This window comes from Coenobita brevimanus, chromosome 59 (assembly GCF_032717465.1).
Source record: "Coenobita brevimanus isolate Jiangsu-jjx chromosome 59, ASM3271746v2, whole genome shotgun sequence".
Classification (NCBI taxonomy): Eukaryota; Metazoa; Arthropoda; class Malacostraca; order Decapoda; family Coenobitidae; genus Coenobita; species Coenobita brevimanus.
In genome coordinates, this window is record NC_137012.1 from 26,382,082 (window position 1) to 26,405,087 (window position 23,006).

A 23,006-nucleotide genomic window follows, 5' to 3' on the forward strand; every position below is an offset into this window, starting at 1 on the left:
GTGTGTGTGTGTGTGTGTGTGTGTGTGTGTGTGTGTGTGTGTGTGTGTGTGTGTGTGTGTGTGTGTGTGTGTGTGTGTGTGTGTGTGTGTGTGTGTGTGTGTGTGAGGAAAATGAGTGCGAGTGAGTGAGATCAAGTGTACGTGTGAATCTGGGCAGCAAAAGACTGTGCGTGGGTGCGTTCAAATACCCTCTTAATGCGCTTGTGATTGAGTATATCCGAGCAAGTTTGGGTGTCTCTGCAAATGACTCAGCTGGTGCGCTAAGTCCATGTTTTTGCCCACGCTAAAAACACAAACACGAACCCCAGTAAACATCTACTCGAGCGAAGATAAAAGAGAAGAGAATCATTATTTTGGAGGGCTGGCGTCTTCGTTTTCGCCTCATTTTCATAATTTGCATGTTTTGTTTATATTTATACATTAGTGTGGGTTTATATGATAGCTTCAGAGATCCCTTCTGCCTTGGAATGAGTCAGAGAGAGAGAGAGAGAGAGAGAGAGAGAGAGAGAGAGAGAGAGAGTTGCCAAAAATGTGCGAATCCTTGAGTGTGTGGGGGTGTAGGTGTGAATGAGTGGATGAGTAAATAAGCAGGTGAATTAGACGGTTTGGTAAAGTGGGTGTGAATAAGGTGAATAAATAAGTCATTGAGGTACATGGTTGGGTAGGTGGGTAGGTAGGCAGGTGGGTAAAGCCGGATGTGGTGGGTAGGTAGACAGGTAGGCAGATAAACAAGATAGGTGGAAAGGTGAACAGGCAGACAGGTATAAAGACAGACAGGTGGACAGATACCCAGGTAGGTTGGTGGCGTACTAGTAAGAGAGACCGACAAGTAAGAAATTATACATACAAAAATACACAGGTAAATAAATGAAGAGGAAAACATGTGATCAAGTGAATAGGTAGATAGAAACAGGTAGACAGGTGAAAGTAACCAGGTAGGCAGGTAGATATATAGATAGCAAAGGAGGTAAAGAGGATGACAAGTAGATCTAAGCATGAACTCCCACAAGGCATTTATAACCAGTAAAGGAAAAGCAAATGTAATCAATGTTGTCAGTTCCTATCCACAACGACAGTCAGGGAGCTCAAAGATACGTGACCACAAGCACATAAACACTCGACTGAAGAGAGGGGAATGCTTGAGGAAGGGAGGAGAGAGAGGAAGAAGGGAGGGAGGAAAAGGGCGGTAGGAAGAGGAAAGGGAGGAGAGACAGGAAGCCAAGAAGGAAGAAAAATACGAGGAGGGAGGGGAGGAGAGAGAGAGAGGAAGGGATGGAGGAAAAGGGAGGTAGGAAGAGGAAAGGGAGGAGAGAGTGGAAGAAGGGAAGGAGGAAAAGGGAAGTAGGAAGAGAGAAGGGAAATGGAAGAAAATAGCAAGGCGGGGGGGGGGAGTGGAAGAGGATGACAGAAAGAGAAGAGAAGGATTTGAACTTCCATTTTACGGCATTCCTTCTTTATCAATTTAACTAAAAGTCTAAGGAATGTCAAGAGAATCCATAAAGTCTCAGTAGAATCTATGACCTTTCTAAAGATGGCTTCTTAGGTGAAATCAGAAAATGCTAACGGTTAAGAAAAAAATCCAAGAGGGTCTGAATAAAATATACTGCAAAGCTTATATACTTCAAAGAAAGAGGAAGAGATGGGTAAGAAATGAAAATATAGCGTAAGGAAATCTAATGAACGAAATAAAAGGGAAAGCATGAAAAAGCAACGAAATTGTGAAGAGTCCAATGAAAATCTGAAAAGGCCAAGTCAAACAAGGAATACAGGAAAATCCGACCAAATTCCAAAGCAGGTCCACAGGAAGTCTAAAATACATTGTCTTTAACCCTAAATCCAGTTCAAGCGAAGCACCAGTAGCGGGGCCAGACTGTAAACAAGGAGATAACGACCAACCTGTGGGACTCAACACCCTTCACTTTACGCGAGAAAGGCCCCAATCACCCTCCCTCACCTCTCACCCCGATTAACTCTCCCTGTGTGCGATCGGATTCCCCTTTCACCCGCTGCTTAAACCAGATCCGAATTTGTCTAACCTTAATTTTAGCTGAGTCAAACCTAGAACTTTTAGGCTGCGGTGAATCTATCTGAACTAAATATATTATAAAAATTATTCCTTCATTCTTGGGTCAACGTGATAGTCGAGTCAGCCTAGATTTGAACTTTTCCTGCCATGGTCAAAAAGTGGAATTCAGTACCCTTCGCTCAGCACGATAACGGCTTCAATCACCTTCCCTCACCTCTGGCCCCTTATTAACTCCCTCTGTGTGATCAGATTCCCCTCACACCTGGGGGCTCACGATTTTTTTTTTTTTTACTTAACACATTTCGCCGACTAGATTAATTTGATTTTTCTTATTGAACTTTGTAGGATCTTTGTTGGTTTGATCTCGCTAAAATTATCACGTTACCAGTGTGATTTATAAAAGTGATTGTTATACCTGTAATACTGAAATCTGTATAAAAGGTCACTGTCGGTATCTACTTATAAATCGCCTTCATTACCTTTAACCTGCATTTTTTTTACATTCATTTTACTTTCATTTTCCTGATCGCGAAGTTCAGTTCTTACAATTTCATAATGCTTGTTGTCCATATCTCCATCTTCACGGTTTGTTGTTCATATTTCGCGATATTTTAGAGATCACGGTCCAGCTCGCGTTATAAAAATAAATTTGTATAGAGTCGTGTGTTTTTTGAGTTTACTGTCCAGCACTTTTTTTTTTTTTTTTTTTTTCATTGCTCTGGTCGCGTTATAAGAATCGAATTTTCACCGAGTTCATTGCCCTCTTCGGGACACTAGGATCCCCGGAAAACGTGTGTGTGTGTGTGTGTGTGTGTGTGTGTGTGTGTGTGTGTGTGTATCGATCCGGTTCCCTTCTCCACCTCTTCCTGGATCAATTTAGACTATTATCTCGTTTTTTTTTTTTTTTTTTTTTTTTTACACAGTTCGTTGTCCATATCTCGCGTTTTTTATAAAGTTCACTGTCCTACTCGCGACACGTGGATCCCCGGAAAGTGTGTGTGTGTGTGTGTGTGTGTGTGTGTGTGTGTGTGTGTGTGTGTGTGTGTGTGTGTGTGTGTGTGTGTGTGTGTGTGTGGAGGGGGTTGGCATGTATATGTATATGCGTGGAGTGTAGGGGTGTGTACGTGTGTGGAGATGTAGGTGTATACTTCGTATGTGTGCAGGGGTGGGGATGCGCACAGTACGAGTATGTATGTGTAAGGATGTGTAAACAGGCGTGTATGTATGTGGTGCATGTACGTGTATGTATGTTTATGTGTATATGTGCGCTATGTATGTGTACGCGCATCGATTCGACACCCCTTCAACAACTTCTCTTCCTGCCTTGATTTTTACGGCAGGTAGTTCCGGTCCAGGTTGTCTTTACGAAGCTCATCGGACGCACTAAATTCACCCCGTTAGACGCGAAATTGGCCGCCCGGTAGGATAATACTTGCTAAAATTGGCGTCTGAATTGGCGGTGTGGAGTGCTGGAGTGGGGTCTGGCATACATGGGGTGCTGTGATGGTTATTGGTGGGGTTGGGTTGGGTGGTGGGATGGCTATTGGTGAGGTGGGGTTTGCGTGGGGTGGGGTGGTTTGATGTTGTGGTGGGGTGAGGTTAGGGTGGGGTTGGGTGGTTTGATGGTTAATGATGGTGTGGTGTGGTGGGTGGTATGGTGAGAGGAGTGGTGAGACGTGTGGTGGTTGTGGTAGCTAAGAGGGTAGCATGGTTGTGGTAGTGTAGGTGGAACGGGATGTAATCATGGTGGTGGTTATGGTGGTATGGATGTGATGGTAAATAAGCAAGGTTTTATATACAATGGATGGGGTAATGATTACTGATGGGTGGAAGGTGTGGCGGGTGGTATGGTGAGGGGAGTAGTGATGGTGGTTATCGTAGTAGTGATGGCTGTGGTGGTATGGTGGTGGGGTGTTGAGTGGGCTGTATGGCGAGGAGAGTAGTGATGGTGATTGTGGTAATAGTGATGGTTGTGGTGGTGTGGTGGGGATGTGTTGATGAGGATGGTGATGATGGTGTGGTGGTTGGGGTGCGATAATGGTGCGGCACTGGTGATGTTTATGGTGGCAGTGATGATAATGGTGGTGAAAGTGCTGAGGGAAGTGGTAGTCGTGATCGTAATGGGTGATGGTGATAGTGGTGCTTTTATCGGTGGTGGTGGTGATTGAGTGGGGTGGGTTTGGTTTTGACTGGGTGGGGGTGGTGGTTTCTAGTTTACTGGAGGGTGGGGGTGGCATGGCAAGGGTACTGGTAGTGGTGATGATGGTTATGGTAGTAGTGATCGATGTGAGGGAAGTGGTGACGGTGATTATGGTGTTAGTCGAGTGGGATCTGGTATACAAAGAGTGGAGGTGGCATTAACTGGTGGAGGCATGGTATCAGGGTGGTGTGGTAGGGTGGTATTAGCGATGGTATGGTTGGAGAAGTGATGATATCTGCAGGGTGTGGTGTAGCGTAGTAATGGTGATAATGGTGGTCATGGTAGTACTATTATGGTGATGGCAGAGACGATGGTGGTAGTCACTGTATTGGTGATGACGTGAAGCGTGACTGACAAACACAAAAGCCTTTTTATTGTTGATGGTTCCTGCAGTGGCGATGAAAATAATGATAAAAGTGAACGAGACACTTAAGGTGGGTTATACAAAGTGGTTATCTGAGTAGCTTGATAGTGTGTACGTTCTACCAACACACACACACACACACACACACACACACACACACACATGAAACTTTGAACGTCTGTGTTACTAAGCTTCCGTGTTCGACCCTACTCTTGTGTTCAGAACCGCTGTGTAACTCCCTTTGAAACTATTTTTGGCAGCTACTGTAACACTTAAGTAGCGGAAGAGGTTGCTACTTAATCTTATCTGTCCTCCTACCGACAAACTAGGTACTTCGGGTGGACGGGATAATTTTATACTGAATTATTTTTACCTTTAAGTGACAGGGATTATTTGGGATTTCTCTCTCTCTCTCTCTCTCTCTCTCTCTCCTGTGAAAGGCGGCTATGAAAAAAAAAAAAAAAAATCTTCGTGCATTTCTAATCAGTAACAACAATTTCTCCTATCTTGTCCCTCCTCCTACTTCTTGTTGCGAATTACATATCGACGATTTTACTTTTAGGAAGATAATTTTTGATGGAAGATATAAAGGGTGATACATTTATAACGCTTCACTTCCAATTCGCTGGGAGAATTTTCGTGTATTGTGGAGAGGCTCAGTTAGTGTTATCAGTATCTACCCTGCATCATTTACAGTATTCACTTCCTACTCCCACTGCCACAACCACACTGTAACTACCCTTCATTTATTCACTTCCTATTCCCACTCCCACAACCATACAGTATCTACCCGGCATCATTTATTCACTTCCTACTCCCGCTGCCACAATCACGCCCACACCCGCCGACTGAGCCGTCCCCGCGGCACATAAATTACTATCACGTTGGTTTCTCGTGAAGCGCTACCTACGGGCCATCCTGGATATAACCCCGGGAAAACAGGTGTAAAAAATTGCCCTAAATAACAGTCTACCAACCTATGAATGGTGAACGAGTGAAGGGAAGCGAGAAATATCAGCTCTGAGAAAAAATAATACTGATCAAGGAAAAAGTTAAGTAGAAACTTACCTTGAGAAAAAAGAAACCAGGAAGTACAAAGAAAAAATACTGGCACAAATTTAAATATCAGACCTAGGACATTTTTTTTCCTAAATAATCAATAAGAAGAAACCAGAAAAAACATGCACAAGGTCGAAGGGAATGTGTAGGAAAATTAGCCTTTAAAGGAGTGAGGAAACTGCTTGAGAAATGTCTAAGTGGTTATTGGGAACTGTTATTAATTCGACAAGGGGGAACAACGAAGGTTAATACAATGGTCTGGCATTCAAACACTGTCATGAAAGGGCTAGTCAAGGCTAACTAACGCCACTGACCTTCTTGACGATATCCTCTGTGTTCATGTTGCTGTACTGGTCGAACTGCTGCTGCGTGATGGGCGGCAGGATGGCCTTGAGCGGCTTGGGTGGCACCGGGGAGCTGGTGCTGATGGGCGGGCCCGTCATGAGGGAGTTGGTGATGGAGGCCATTCGCTGCAGGGGGGAGGCCGAAACGCTGATATCCTCCCCTCCGGCGCTCACTGCGATGGAGGTGATGGGGGTTACAAGGTTGGCCAAGGGCGTGGAAGAACTTAGGCTGCTGAGAGGGGCGGCGGTGCTCAGACCTGGTGGGGGGAAAGGCGGGACGGTGCGTGAAGAGGAGGTAGAGCGGAGTGGCCGTCGCTTGGTCTCCGTGTGTGCTAGGACAGAGTGCTAGGAAAGGGGACGCTAGAAGTTAAAGTTCTGGAAATGGGGTGCTGGGAAGAGTCAGTTGGATGCTAGCGAGAAGGAGGCCGGATGCTTGGAGAAGGGTGTTAGAGAAGTTTAGGTAGAGGGTGCTGGGAGGAAGATGTTAGGTCGGGAGTGCTAAAGGTTGTGCTAGGAAGAAGTAACTGGTTGCTAGGAGTAAGGAACCTGGATGCCTGGAGGAGGGTGTTAGAGAGAGAAGTGAAAGGTAGGGGGTGCTAGGAGTGAGTTAGGAAGGGGACGAGTGCTTGGATAAGTTGGAGGGAGGAAAGTGTTAGGAAGGGGAAGGGTGTTTGGATAAGTTACTATGAAGGATTGCTAAATGAGGGAACTAAAGGTAAGACTGCAAGAAAACAAATGCTGGAGGAAGGTGTTAAAAAGGTGTTAAGAAAGAGAGGTGTTAGGAGGTTGATACAGGGCAGGTGCTAAGTAGGAGTGTGCTAGGAGAGGGTTACGAGGAGGAAGGTATGGGCTGAGGTCCTAGGAAGAAGGAAAGGCTAGGTATTAAGGTGCTATTAGAAGAGATGCTAGGAGAACGTGCTGGGAGGGCGTGCTAGGAAAGGAGAAAATGCCAGAAGTAAAGATACCAGCTGGGAGGACAGTGGGAAGGTGAATGATAGGAGGCAGAATGCTAGAAAGAGAGTTAGGTGCTAGGAACAGGTGCTAGAGTTAACAAGTGCTAGGACTGAGTGCTAGGAAGGGATCAGGAACTAGGAGGCATGTATCAGAGCACGAGAATAAGGCGAGAATAATGGGAATAAATTAGTTGCAAGGAAAAATAATGAGTGTTAGGAAGAAGAACGGATGCTCAGAAAAGGATAGTGCTAGGAAGGAACAGATGATGAGGAAGAGGAATAAATGCTAGGAAAAGGATGGGTGCTAGGAACAGGATGGGCGCTAGGAAAAGGATGGGTGCTAGGAAAATGATAGGTGCTAGAAGAAGGATGGGTGTTAGGAAAAGGATGGATGCTAGGAACAGGATGGGCGCTAGTAAAAGGATGGGTGCTAGGAATAGGATGGGTGCTAGGAAATGGACAGATGCAAGGAAAAGGATGGGTGCTAGGAAGACGACAGATGCTAAGAGAAGATGGGTGCTAGGAAAAGGATGAGTGCTAGGAACAGGATGGTTGCTAGGAAAAGGATAGTTACTAAGAAAAGACTGAGAGCTTGGAGAAGGACGAATGCTAAGAAGTGGAATGGGTGCTAGGAGAAGACAGCAGAAAGACAGAGAGAAATTTCAGACAGGAGCTAGAGGGAGAGAAAAGAAAGCAAGAGAGGAGAAAAGAGTTACGATAATGATGCTTGTGATTCAGGCACCGAGAGAGAGAGAGAGAGAGAGAGAGAGAGAGATGATGCAAAGAAATATATAGTAACTGATGAAATGAGGGGAAGGTATAATGAGATGAGCGTTTGATAGGCTGGAAATAAAAATGCGAATTTAGTAAAAGTTGTACCATCATCATAGACACAAAAAATAAAAATGCTTGGAATTTATGTTACAGGCTAGACTCTCTCTCTCTCTCTCTCTCTCTTTCTCTCTCTCTCATCCGCGGCCGGAAATAAAGGACACAGTCACAGAACTTAATAGCCCGCCCCGAAACCCACCGTCCCAATCTCCCCATTACCATAAAATGCACATGCAGTCATCCGCCATCGACATTCACAGATCGGAATCGACGTTCGTGGCATTCACAAGCACCATTACGAGCCGGTGCAATCCCGGATGTTACCGACCTACAAATGTCTTCCCAATTTCGCCATGATCATTATTTACAACTGGCGAAACATAGCGACGGTCTTATCAGGACTAATGGGCGTCTCGGATCAATGTGTTTCGGATGGTTCAACTTTTTCCGCCATGTGTTCACCAAACCTCGAGGTAATACCCATTTTCCTTACTTCACAGCCAGGGAATCAAATCTCTTTCCAGTTCTGTTCCAGGAGTATTAAACACTAGCGAAGCATAACCATAGTCGCAATTGGATTCATGAGTGCTTCGGATCGTTCAAGTTTTCCGCCACGTGTTCACCAAACCTTGAGGCAATAATCATTTCGCTTACTTTACAGTCACTCCAAAATGTATCTCTCAATCCAGGTGATCAATGGCTTTGCTTTCAACGTTATGGTCATTCGTGTATTTTTCCAAAGGCCAATATATCTGAATTGATTGTGTGTTTAATGCTATATAAAAATCCTTCTTAATGTTGTGTAGATATAAACAGCAGGCAGACACATACACGAAACTTTACTGGAGAAACTTTAAAAATTACACCAACTATAAAAAAAAAAAAGTAGTGCACATCCTTCCAGGAGTGACTATACTACAGGCAAACTGGGGAAAAAAAAAAAATAAATAAATAAAGGCTCAGATATAGGCTGAAAAAAAAAAAAAAAAAAAAAAAAAAAGCTGACAGATTACGAATGTCAGTGAATTACTTTGGAGAAAATTACGAATGAATAAAAAAACAAAAAGTTAAATTCATGAAGATAACCGAGTGAAATAAAAAAAAATCAGACGGAAATTTACACAAAAATATTCATAGATGCTACTGCAGAAACCAAGCCATATCATCAAAGGGGAAAAAAAGGTAAAACTGCATTAACGTAGAAATAAAGATAAAAAAAAAAAAAATGCTACGGAGGCACGGGGACTGACGATTGAAAAATTTGATTAATACATAAAAATGAAAGTATGTTAAAATGAATTTCTATGTCGGGAATGGAAGAACAGTGTTATCAGTGGCTACTATTTCTGTCTGTTTGTTTCACTTTTTATTTGCTGAGCTCTGCATCTTATCTCTCTACCTGTTCAACTGTCCATTTTACCTTTCTTTGATTCCACTGATATATTTATTGTATCTATACTATATCCACTTTATTAATAAATAATTCAATCAACCAATCTTCCCACCTATTTGTCTGAATATTAACTTTTGTATCATTAAGTTTATATCTTCAGTTTATGACATAGAAAACTATTATACAAGTGTACCCTAAAAAAAACTCCAAGAAACAAGAATTAACCGTATTTCTTAACTTCAATGAAAGCATCGATTAACCAGCCCCAGCCCTACTGTAAGACTCCACCCAACCATAATACGGCTACTGTATCGTTCCGTCGTTCCACTATTCCACCCCTCGCTGGCCAAACACAGAGACGAGGAACAAATAGAGCTGGGGTGATGGATGGACAGAGCGGCTGGCATAAGAGAGAGACCCTGATATGCAAGAAATTGGCCACCGACGCCATGTTGGATTCGAAGAAGTTGCTATTACGAGGCTTTTCGTGTATATCATACTATCTGAATGTATGATTAGACTCCAAAGTGAACTAATATATCTTAATCCCTTTTTACAGCCTCGCAAAAATATTAAAATAGATTCCGTTAGTGATTTCTGGGAGTGCCTTTAAGGCCAAAATGGAGGGAGTTGGCCAGCGCATTGCCCTGGTATGAATAGGATCGGACCCTACAAGTTATGTAACTTAATCTTTTATTTAGAGTCTTTATTTACTATTCTCTATAAGGTCCAACTCTCTGGGAACGATGTCACTGAAAGCCAAGCAAGAATGGGCAAGATAGAACAATGATACAAGGACAAACGGGTTCACACGGGAGAATATAAGTCTATCCTGATCTGAATGAAGCTGTCAAGAGATAGCAAAACATGAAAGAAATATGACGCTCTCGTGCTGACAGGGTTGAAAAGAGTCATTCTGCCATATTATATCCCTCCCGTCCATCATTCTCGCCAATCTTTTTCAATTTCTTCTCATACTTTTTCTTCTCTCTTACGTATTAATATTTTTCCTTAACTGTGAAGAATTGAATGAATAGAGGTGTGGTCCATTTTTGCTCGGCACTCTGATAATAAGTCTCTTACTTTTTCTTTTAAATATTTCTCAGTTTCGAACGCTTTATAGTAATGATGAACAGCTAAGATAATGACGATAAAGATGATGATGATGATGATGTGGAGGAGGAGAGGTCATACGCCTCTAGCCTTCACTCTGGTGTTTGTCTTAACCACGTAATGTTGTGTTCACCCCAGTTCACTCGCATCCTTCCCTTTATCCCCTCTCGAATGATTATTTCCACACTCATGTAATTCTCACTATCGGACACCCCTCCCCTCACCTACCTCCCCTTTACCTAACCCCCTCCCCTCCCCTCGCTTAAGCCCCTACCCAACCAACACCCTACCCCTTTCCCGTCATTCATCTCATCATATCATCATCTCAAACCTCTTCCTCTCACACTCCTCCCTCTCACAATCTCTTGCCCTTTCACACACTTCCTTCCCCTTGCTACCCGTATATTTTCTCCTCTCACTCTCTCTCTCTCACGTCTTCTTTCTCATTTCCCCCTAACTCTCATTCTCGCACCACTCTCGCACACATACCTCTCTCTCTCTCTCTCTCTCTCTCTCTCTCTCTCTCTCTCTCTCTCTCTCTCTCTCAGCTCTCCTATCACACACTTCTCTCCACATCTCCCCTCACACTCTCTCGTATTCCTCCTTCCTCACATTTTCTCTCACAAGCATTCTCGTATCTCTCGCACTCACATACCTCCCTCTCTCTCACACATTCCTACCTCCATCACCACACACTTATTCTCTACGCACTCATCTTCTCTGCCTCGTCCTCTTCCACTGATCATCTCACACACTCCTTCCCCATCTCACTACTTCCCAAACTTACCTTCTCCCTTCTCATTCTCTTCACGGTCTCTGTTTCTTTCCTAGACCCTCTCATTTATTTATTTTTTCTCTTTCAACTTTCCCACCCACTGCTCCCCACTCTCTCTCTCTCTCTCTCTCTCTCTCTCTCTCTCTCTCTCCTGCTTCTCCCATTGCCCTAGTCCCTCTCACACACCACTCCACTCTCATTATCCTCTCTTCTCACTCTCCTTTAGCCCTTCCTCTTTCTTTAGCCCCTCTCACATACCACTCCCCTCTCATTACTCTCTCTTCTCACCCTCTCACTTAGCTCATTCAATCCCTTAGCCCCTCTCACGTACACACACCCCGTCCCTCTCCCATTGACCTACCTTCTCACTTTCTCGCCCTCTCACCCTTCCTTTTCACAAGTCCCTCTCACATGCCACTCCCCTCTCTTTCCAACCTCTCCCTACATCCCTCCACCCCCACCCACTCCCACATCTTCAACTCCCCCATCACACCACAATAAAGAAGCTTGACATAATCTCCCGGTGGCATCTTAACTCCCACCCTCTTTCATCACACCAAGGAAGCGGTAAAGAAGGGAAGGAAAGGGTCAGGGAGGAGAAAATAGGGTAAGAAAAGGAAAGGGATGAGTGGAAAGGAGAGACTGGGGTAAGACGAGAAAGTAAACAGAACGGGAAAGAAAGACGCAGAGACGAAGAAGACGAGGCAAGAAAGGATCAGGAAAGGGTATAGGAAAAAGAAAGGAGGAGGAAGAGAAGACCATGAGAAAGGAAGTGAGAGACAGAAGGGGAGAGGAAAGGGGTAGGAAGGAAAGGCGAGGAATGAAAAGGAACGGAAGTGTCGACGAAAGGAAGAGAAATAGTAGAGAAAAGATTAGAGAAGAAGAAAATAAAATAAATCGAAAGAAGTTAGAAGTGATGTAGAACAGGAATATGGTGAGTAACAGAGAAGATGGTAGACGAAGAAGAGAAAATGATTAGATGGGGAAACAGAACAAATGAAAGAACTCCCCAGAAATGGATAAGATGGTGCAAAAGGAAAAGGAATTAAAGGAGAGAAAATGAGAAAAACAGAAGAAAACAGAGGACAGAGGAGGAGGCTGGGGACAAGAGAGGAGGACAAGAACAGAAGATCAAGTTGTAGGAGACTAAAAAAAAAAACAAATCTAGAGGCAAAACAAAGCAATTAATCAGCTTCAGTCACAACCTCCACATACCTACAAGCATCCCTCCCCCCTCTCTCCATCCAGTTCCCTAGACCCCCCCCCCCTCAAGCCCACGTCAACAACCCCCACTACACACACACACACACACACACACACACACACACACACACACATACACACACATAAACCCCCACGCACACATAAACCCCCACACACACACAAAACACCCCCCCCCTCCACACATTCCAAACTATTAAAAAATATATATATATATCCCAAACCCCATACCCACATAATTCGATACAAATAAATGACACCGAAATTCTCTCACAAAAAACGAAGATAAATGAAAAACGGAAAACAGACGCCATGAAAAACGAGGATATGGTTATTTACATTTTGACTTCGAGGTTTGTTTATTATAATTATTAATTTTTTTTACAATTTTCAATCGTTTTACTGAATTTACGAGAGCGGTATATTAGTGAAGGGGTTAATGAAGTATATGTCTTACCTCGGCAGTTACTATAGTTACCCTTTAAATGAAGAAAATTACCTGGAAGGAGCTGATAATTCTCTCTCTCTCTCTCTCTCTCTCTCTCTCTCTCTCTCTCTCTCTCTTAAATGTAGTGTTCTGTTGCTATCTGTCTCTGTGTCAGATTATTAATTCTCTCTCTCTCTCTCTCTCTCTCTCTCTCTCTCTCTCTCTCTCTCAAATATATTATTCTGCTGCTACCTATCTGTCAAGTTAATGATTCTCTCTCTCTCTCTCTCTCTCTCTCTCTCTCTCTCTCTCTCTCTCATATCTAGGGCTAGCGGCATATCCGATTCAGTCACAATGCAGGGATGAGGAGGATAGATAGCTGGGGGGGGGAGGGAAGGCAGGAGAGAGAAGGGGAGGTGGGCACTGATGTATGTGAGAGAGAGAGAGAGAGAGAGAGAGAGAGAGAGAGAGAGAGAGAGAGAGAGAGAGAGAGAATGCGAGACAAATCGAAATCGAGAGAAATCAAGACCGAGTGAGAAAGAAAGCGAGATAGAGAGCGAGAAAGAGAGCGAGAGGGAAGGGGGGAGGGGGCAGATAGGTGACTCAAGAACCAGATGGTGTGTGCCAGCCCTTGCCAAACACCGCTTCCTGCCGCTTGTCTCATTTCAAGTTTTATCTCGCCTCTTCACACACCGTCCCCTGCTCTGCCTAATAACAGTCTGCCATTAATAAAGGAGTAGGGCGCTTTACTTCCTTACCACGCCTGTTGTCTGGGCTCCTTTGTTGAGCTGGGCTGTGTTTATTTACGTATTTACTTATTTATCGATTTATTTTCTTCATTTTTTTCATCTGTTGTTTTTTGAGTCTGGGCATTATTTCATCAACTAATTTGTTTTTATTTTTATTTTTTTCACCTGTTTCTTTTTGTGTCTGGGTTGTATTTTATTATTTACGTTTTTTATTCATCTCTTTATTCATCTATTGTTCTGTGTATTTTATTTTTTATTTTATTTGTTTGCCTTCTTGTCTCAGTGTCACTTATCTGGCACGGTTTAGTTAATCTGATGCTGCTATTTTATTCATTCATTTACTCATTTATTTGCCCATTTACTCATGTGTTTAAAATGATGGCTTTTATTTGGCCGGGTCTGTTGTTATATATGTTACAATTTTTCTCCGTTTCCCCTCTAATATGAAAAGTTTCTCTCGCCAAGACTGAAGGAAATCACCTGAAGAGACGCAGGAATAAAATACATCAACACACATATGAGAGAGAGAGAGAGAGAGAGAGAGATGCTACGATGATACATGGATCGGGTTTGGGAGGGAAGGAGAGTGATTCTTCCTGCATTCGTCTCCCTCTCGTCTTTGTCGCTGCTCCTTTTTCGCGAATCTCATGCCCTTCCTTCAGTTCCCTTCGTCCTGTGCATTCGTCTGCCACTCCCTTCTAAGCTTTCTTTACTCCTTCATGCCCTTCCATCGTCCCTTCCTTCACTCCTTCTTTCAATAATCTTCATTCCAATCCTTCAGTCCTTTTTCCTGTGCGATTTCCTACCACTCCTTATCTTTCTTTACTCCTTCATGCTCCTCCCTCATCCTTTCCTTCACTGCCTTCATTCATTCCATTTTTCAGTTCCTTTTCTTCCTTCTCAGCCTTCAATTTCCTTCTTCCTGTGTGTTTTCCTGCCATTTACTTCTTTAGTTTTTACTTATATTTTGATTTCCATCTGGTACCCAGTTCCCCGTAGTTCAATTATTAAACATCATTTGGGTGTCACTTCCTTCAATTAGTTCTCTCTCTCTCTCTCTCTTCCCCTTCTACCTTCATCATATCATATCCTCTCTCTTTCCCTATATATATTTCACTGCCCTCCCATCTTTTCCTTCCTCCTCCTCCTCCTCCTCCCTCGTCTCTCCTAAATTCCTCTTCCTCCATTTTATCTCGTCCCTATCTTTATTTTCCCCTCTCTTTCTTCCCCTCCACTTCCTTCCTCCCTCCATCCCCTCCTCCCTATCAGCAATTTTTCCTACCTCCCCTCCTTCTCTCCCCTCAAGGTAGTGGCCGCAGGTGAGTCATACGGAGAAAAAAAAAAAATTGCCAGAAAAAATATCCTTCCTCTCTGTCCCCCATTTTCCATTTGTCAATTTCACAAATGTATAATGGACGTCAAAATGAATAAAAAAAACTACGTCCACATATTAGGTATTAGGATATGACTGACTCCCCCTGATACCTGACACCTTAAAGAACAAACACCAGATATTTCACTGCACATTCCATTAGTCAATTTAATGGATGTATATCAGGCAGAAATTAGTGAATGTTTTCAGAAATATTTACACAGCTGCCTACTGTAAATCAGATATTAGGAGTATGATTTCTACCTGTGCTACCTGACACCTTAAAAAAAAACCCGCATCGAATATCAGTGTTGGGTGCATAATTCAAATGAAAAATAAAAAAATGCTGCATATTATTGATGAAATGATGTAAAAGTGGGGTCGACGTCATGACGCTCTTAACCCGGGGTTCATCTCTGTAACTTAAACCTTAGGGACTGTGGCAGGTTATTCATAAAAAATCCAGGTTTTACAAGGCCACTGCATCATCATCATCGTCATCCTCATCCTCTCTCTCTCTCTCAAAACCCAGAGGCAGTGAGTGACGTCATCCAGCACACTTAAAACAGACCTCCCACATACACTTCAGTTCACTACCACTCCCAACACCACTTCCCACTCCCACTCACTCTCCTTATTTCACACATCCACTCCAGTCTTCCTTCACACACACCCACTCCAAACAGGCCTTCCTCATACACCTCAATCCAAACAGCTCCTATCTTCCCACTCCAAACACGCCTCCCTCATACTCTCACTCCAGACACTGCAAACACCTCTCCCTTACCTACACTCACTACAAACAGGTCCTGCCCCATACACTGACTCTACACTCCCACTCCAAAAGGTCCTGCTTCATGCACCCACTCCACACCGCCACTACAAACAGGTCTGTCTCATATACTCACTGGTCTCCGTCTTGGACCGAGATGGAGTGAAGGGTGATGCCACACTGATGTTCCTACCCTCCTCGTCGTCCTCCCTCTGGTCCCGCTTGGGCATAGAGAGGTCCTGCACGCCGTTGTGGAGGCCGCCCGCACCCAGACCCACGCCCATGCCCAGGGTACCGCCCACGCCCACACCCAGACCGCCCGCACCGCCCATGCCCAAACCTGCAAAGTGTGGGGAATGTGGGTTAGTTGGATACTGTAGCGTTTCTTCCTCTGAATTAATGGAACGCGTACTGTTGCAGTCATTAGTTCGTTTACAACCTCGACACTATGTAAAAATCCAAAGAGATCTTGTCAGTTGGAAGGGTTGCAATCTCATTTCATTAGTTTGGAACTCCACACGTGTATACGGATTACTGATCGCAACTGTGTAGGTATAAAGTAAAAGGTACACACGCCAATGAATTAATGAATAGCAGTGATTCGTAGCATATAAAAAAACAAAGTTAAGGCTTAACAGGTAAAAATATATTATGACAAAAAAAAAAGGCAGTATTAAACGGTAAACAGAGGTAAACTAATGAGATTAAAAGAAGAGGTAAACTGGAACTGGAGAAACGCAGACAAAAGATGAACAGCTCTACCATCCCTCTCTCAAACTCACCTGCTGCTCCCAGTCCCATGCCAGTAGCTGTGCCCTGCTGCAGTTTGGTCAGCTCGGAGTGGTAGGCATCCAGGGCCATCTTCACCTCCTCGGGGGACCTATTGAAGAGCAGGGACTGTCCGAGGAAGGGGAAGAGGATGCCGGGGTACTGAGGGTCTCGGGGCAGGGGCAAGGGCGGGTCCTGGGGTCGCATCAGCTTGAACAGTTCCTCCTGGTAGATGCGGGCCACCTTCTCCTGCGGAATGTCGTCGTTGTCTACCTTGCGCAGTCTGGGCCGGCCGTCTCGCGATAGTGGGCTGCTGAGAGGAGAAGGAGGGTGGGATGAGGCCTTGCAGTCGCTATATTGCACGGACACATATTCTATTTATTGCGATGGTTTGAAGTCACCACCTTACTCTACCAATTAAGTTCTACACTGCCTAATTTCGAACAACTCTTGCCATCGTGGAGTCGCCATACTGCTCTACCAGTGATTCTATAACAACCGTGAGGCAGTTCTTTTTTGCTCTGCCAATCACAAACTTGATACTTTAGATGGGATGCTTAGTGTTTATAAACGTCTCCGAAAATGATCACGATTACCAGAAACTGATTGACAAACTGTATACTGTAATAACTCTCTCACACACAGCCATACTCTGTACTCGTCATAATTCCTGTCAATCCAAAGCTCACCTGACTTTCAAAGCTCACATACCATCGAATGCTCCCTTGTCACTCACACCTTCCATTGCATTTAAAGCTCATCTGATCATCCCAGTAGCTCCCTAATTCCCAGTGCTCCCCTAACATCAAACCTCCACTGACCCTCTCCAGAATGCTGTCTTGGCCCTTAAAGCTCACCTGGGGGAGTGTGTAGAGCTGGCAGGACTCTTTGAATCCGTGCTCCTGGAGTCCTGGTCTGGCTGAGGGGGCACCACAGTGGACGACATGGCTCTGGACGCCTCACTCAGGATGTGCTGGATGCGCTCCTCTGTTACGCTCTCCTCGGGGTTCCTAAAGCCGCCGGGGCACTCCTTCTGTGAGCCTGTGGGGGCAAAAGAGGAAGTCTGTAAGTGACAAGGAAGAAGGCAATGATTTATGCCTACCAACAAAACAAGTTATTAATGGTACAATGCAATACTGATTCTAACAGCACTACCATAGTAATAAATTATGGACATTACTCGCTTATCCTTCCATTCTATAACTATTCTTAATGCATGAGTTAATCGACCAGCTGGCTACTAAGGTCAGCCAGCCAGTCGATGTCGTACCGAGCTTGCACATGATTTCTTTCACGGGTGCGCTACTTTAATCAACAAGCTCAAGTCGTCTGTAAAGGTTCTGAAGGAAAACTATTATGAGAAGCCTATGGACACCTCAATCTGTCGCACGAGAAGTCATTAACTAGGGTTGGGGAGGTTGACTGAGGATTGTGTGAGTGTGTGTGCGTGGGGGTGGGGTAGGAAAGTGTTTTGTTTCAATCATTCAGTCAATCAATCAGATCTCTTCGACCACTCTGACACAGGGAAAGAAAAGGGAGACGAGGAGTGGGTGAGAAAAAGCAACAGAAGGAAAGGAGAGGTAGAAGGGAAAGAAAGGAGAAGGAGAACCTGAGGAAACCTATGACCCAAACCCTGTGACTTCAACACACGTAAAATTAACAGATGAAAGAAAAGAGAGACAGAGAAGTTAGCGAAAGCAATTTAAATAAAGGAGAGATAGGACGATGGGAATCAGAGGAAAGGGAACACGATGAAACCTATCACCCCAAACCCTCTGAATTCAGCACACGTAAAAACCTTCTGTGATTAACCAGGAAAATTGCAGTCGACGGGTCAGAACGCTTCCGACGCTTTTTTTGATCCTCCCAGACGGAAATAACTAACGATATGAGAAAGCGAGGGGTCTTTTTTGAGGGGGTGTGATTGTGCCTGGTTTACCTTGCCGGGGTTAATGTCTTTTTGAGGGATTTGTGTAGTTTGTATTTATGGTTTTTTGGTCGTCTGATTTTGAGAGGAGATTGCATATGTTTTTTTTGTGTGTGTGAGTGGAGGGGCGATTGTCTTTAGTTTTGTGTGTGTGTGTGTGTGTGTGTGTGTGTGTGTGTGTGTGTGTGTGTGTGTGTGTGTGTGTGTGTGTGTGTGTGTGTGTGTGTGTGTGTGTGTGTGTGTACTTATGCGCGCGCGCGTGTATATGTGAAAGGGCGCTTATGTCTTTTGTTTTTGTGTGGGAGTGTGGAAGTGTGTTTATGTTTTTAGTGTGTGCGGTGGGTTTATCTGTCATTACCAGTGTACAGTAGGTTTGTTAAGTAGGGCGGGGAGGGAGGAAGGGTGGCTGCAATCTGACTTCTTACCCACTCTTTCACCGTCCTCTTCCTCTCTTATCATCTTTTTCATTGACTTCCTGTTATAGAGCTCGCTGTCGTTTTTCCTTGTGCAATGTCGGTTCGTCTTCGTCAGTCTCTATTCCCTGCCCAATCGTTCATTCTTTTATTTCTCTTGCAGCTTGGAACCTTTCTGACTCTACTTCCTGATCCTTATAGAGTTAACTTTCTTTTTTCTCAGTGATATGTCAGTTTGTCTTCACCAGTCTTTTCTCTTTCTTGCCAGTTGTTCACCATCTTCTTTGTCTTTCATCTTTTCTTTCTCTTTAACTCTACTTTTCATGTCTTCCTTCCTTCTGCTCATCCTCTTCCTCCTTTAACCCCCTTGAATCAGATGGTTTATTTTACTGATTTACTCTTACTACTTCCAGACGGTTTTATTGAACTTAGGGAAGGTCTCTTTTATTGAAGGGAGTCAGGAAGGCTGTATCTACCCCCCTCCATCTCAAAAAGTCTCCCTGGATAAGAATAAAGTCGAATGAAGATAGCAAGAAAAAAAATAAAGTTGTCGTACTGATGGGGCTAAATTCCCCCCTTCTCCCTCCCTCCCTCTCTCTCTCTCTCTCTCTCTCTCTAACTCACACTTTATTATTTGTATCTCCTGCCTTTCTTATTCCAAACGCTGTCTTCCTTCCTTCCTTTGACTTCAGTTATTCTTCCATCAAGCCCTGTTCTTCTTCCTCTAACTCCTATAATTCTTCCACCACCTCCTAATCTTCTTACTCCAGCCACTATTTTCGCTCCTCCGTGTCTGTTCACTTTCCTCCAAGTCCTATCTTTCTCCCTCTAAATTTTTCGTTCACCCTGCTATGTTTTTTTTTTTACTTTGCCTCGTCTACATTTATTTTCTTTTCCTGCTGTTCCTGTTTTTCCCTCCATAAACTTCTAATACTTCTTCCTCTTATCATTAACTCTTATCTTTTATCACGTCTGGTCGTTTTCTTCCACTCCCCTCTCTTTCACAGCTCTCCTACCGTTCTTTACTCCTACATTTCCCTCCCCATTCTCTCCCCATTTATATCTCCTTCAATATCCCTCCATTTACATTTTCTCCCCCAGCAATCCCTCCCCCGTTCCTTCTTCCCTCTCCCTGTTTTCACCTCTCTCCATCTGTATTACTTCTCTTCATTTTCCTTTGAAACATCCTCCTGTCACCTCCCTTCCCTTCCTCCTCCCGCCTTACTAGCCAGAAAATACTCCTTCCTCCTTTCCATCTACAGGTAGCATCGTCCTCACCTTCCGCCTCCCGCTCCACACCCATTCTCCTCTTTGCTTGTATATCGTAACATCTCCTTTCTCTCTAGCCCGTCTTTCCACTTCTGACCTCTCATTCCCCCCTTTCTCTTCCCATGTCCTCTTACTACTCTCAAATCGCCCCTACTCCCCTTCCATCCGCTTCCACTACCACATCAACACGCCCCTTCCTCTTCCATGCTTCTAACATCCCCCTTTCCCTTCTCCCCCCGACTTTCTCCTCCCCCCCTCAACGTCAATCAACCCCCCCCTCTCACCCCCACTTCACCCTCGATCTCACACAGTTACACCAACACCCTCCTCAACATAATCACCTTCATTATATACACGCACTCTATACTCGCACACTCTACCCCCCCCCCCTCCATGCACTTTCCCCTACGATCACCCTTAGTACATGCGTGAAGAAATTAAGACTCAGGCGCTGAACCCGAATACCGCTTCTTCTATTAAAGTCCCGGCCATTATCGTAAGTTCCCGGAGCTAAGTTTACATCTCTCTCTCTCTCTCTCTCTCAAAATCTCAAAGGTGAGGGGAAAACACCTAATTTTTGCTGGAGAATTTGGAGCGCATGTGGTTATTAGATTTTATTAGCCTGCATCCCACGTTACAGACTGCAGTTGGCAAGTGCACAGAGGCCAGACATGATATTCCTCGTCACATGCTTCAAAAATGCCTCCCTTCTCACAATCCGAATTTTAAGCCTTTGACCCTCTACTGTATATCTGTCTATCGATCACTTTCCCGTATTTACATTACTGTCTGCTTGTCGATCTGTCTTTCTGTCTGCATATGTAATCCCGCTCGCAATCCCTTTCTCCCAGACCATCCCCCCTGCTCATACACCCTCCCCCAAACACACACCCAGCTCTCACTGTCTCAATTCAACCTCCCACACAGTCCCACCAAAATTCTCCCCCCGTCCCACTCCCATTCCAAGTCTCCCTCCCACATACACCCTCCACATCACAACCCCCTTCTCCTCCCCTCCCCACACAACTTATGATTTCCACAACGCCCACAATCTACCCCCACAATCCCACAATTTCACCCCCCTCGAAAGGAAGGAAATAAACAGGCTAATGTCTGTGATTAATATGCAAGCTGCTGCAAGGGGAGGAGGATCCGGTGGGAGATGTTGGGAGGGGTGAGAGAGGGGGAGATGATAAAGATAAAAAAAAGGAGGGTGAATAAATAATAAAGATAAATAGGGATAAATGTGTAGCTTGTGGTGGGTACCTGATAGGAGAAAATTTGCCTGGTTACTGAGAACGTGTGGATGATAATGATGATGGTGATGGGGATAGGGAAAGAGAGGGAGGAGAGGAAGAAGAGGGAGAGAGAGAGAGGGGAACAGGGAGTAAGAGAAAGAAGCGCCAGAGAAAATAAAAGAAACATGGAAGAGATGAGAGACTAAGGAGAAAGGAAGGAGGGTGTGAAAAGGATTTGAAAGACTGGGGTAAACAAGGCTGAAGAGAAAGAGAGGTGAGAAATGAGGAGATAAGAGAAGCAAAGAATAAAAGGAAATAGAGAGAGAGAGAGAGAGAGAGAGAGAGAGAGAGAGAGAGAGAGAGAGAGAGAGAGAGAGAGAGAGGAACGAACAATAGGAGGGGACAAAAGAGAGTAAAGAAGAGGAAAGGGGGTCAAGAAAGAGAGGAATCAAGAGGAGGGAGGGACAAAAGGAAGGGCTAAAAGAAGAGGAAGAGGAGTGGCTGTAAATAAGAGTGGAGAGGAAGCGAGTGATACCAGTAATTAATGGGTAATGGGGGGGCTGCTACATGACTGATTCTACTGGCTTCTTGTGGGGGTAAGATGGATCACTATGCCCCTTCCTACTATTATCCTGACTCTCCTACCATCCCCACTACTACTACTATTACTACTACTGCTACTACCATGACTATCCCCCCATCCTTACTACAGTTACACTTTCTTGTACTACTATTCGCATACTATCCTACTCTTTACTACAACCATGACTATCCTGCCAACTTTACTACTTTCACACTTCCTTCCCTTACTATTATTACTACTATCCTACCAACCTTATTACTACTACTCGTACTATTCTGGCATCCTTCCTATTGTCACCTTCCATTCTACTACCCAGACTATCACTGCCACTAGTTCTACTGCAACCATCCCTACCATCACTATTATTCTTACTACTACTACCACAACTACCACACACGACTACCATCAATTATATAACTATCAGACCACAGCTACCACAACAAAAACACACTACTACCACAGTCTCTCCCCTCACCATACAGCCACAACTACCACACCACAACCACACACCCTCCTCCCACAACTACCACACCACAACCAAACATTATCCTACCACAACAACCACACACGACAACCACCCATCCTCCTACCACAACTACCACACCACAACCACACATCCTCCTCCGTGCACAACCACCACACCACAACCACACCACACACCCTCCTACCACAACCACCACACCACAACCACACACCCTCCTACCACAATCACCACACCACAACCACACACCCGCCTACCACAGTCTCCCCCTCACCACACCATTACCACAACAATCCATCATGAATCCCATTACAAACAGCTAAATATTGACTGGGCTGACCGTCTGTGTTCAACGTGCATGCAACAGATGCTAAGTGGAGAGTGTGTGTGTGTGTGTGTGTGTGTGTGTGTGTGTGTGTGTGTGTGTGTGTGTGTGTGTGTGTGTGTGTGTGTGTGTGTGTGTGTGTGAAGGAATTATGTTCTTATGCTATGTATGTATGTATGTAAAATTGTCCTTGTTTGTGAGTGCCTATCAGTAAGTATGTGTGTGCTTGTTGATGTGCGTATGCTTTGGTTCATGTACGTATTCCTATGTGCATCTGTGTACACGTTCCTGACAGTTGATGATCAAGCTTTGCCAGGCGAGTTCAAGAGATAGGCTGAGAGAAAAAATAGGTACCGTTAGGGCTATTTCTCTCTCTCTCTCTCTCTCTCTCTCTCTCTCGCTG

General features: G+C 44.4%; 1 protein-coding gene across 1 annotated transcript in view; it reads right to left on the reverse strand.

The window, feature by feature from the left end:
- Positions 1-23,006, reverse strand: part of LOC145402934 (homeobox protein cut-like) — a 218,726-nt gene that overhangs the window by 14,440 nt on the left and 181,280 nt on the right. The window contains exons 6-9 of the mRNA XM_080274829.1: positions 17,225-17,408; positions 16,382-16,680; positions 15,736-15,939; positions 5,964-6,250 (exon numbers count right to left, since the gene is read on the reverse strand). Of these exons, the coding sequence (XP_080130955.1) occupies positions 5,964-6,250; positions 15,736-15,939; positions 16,382-16,680; positions 17,225-17,408 (974 nt within the window). The remainder of the gene's footprint in view (positions 1-5,963; positions 6,251-15,735; positions 15,940-16,381; positions 16,681-17,224; positions 17,409-23,006) is intronic.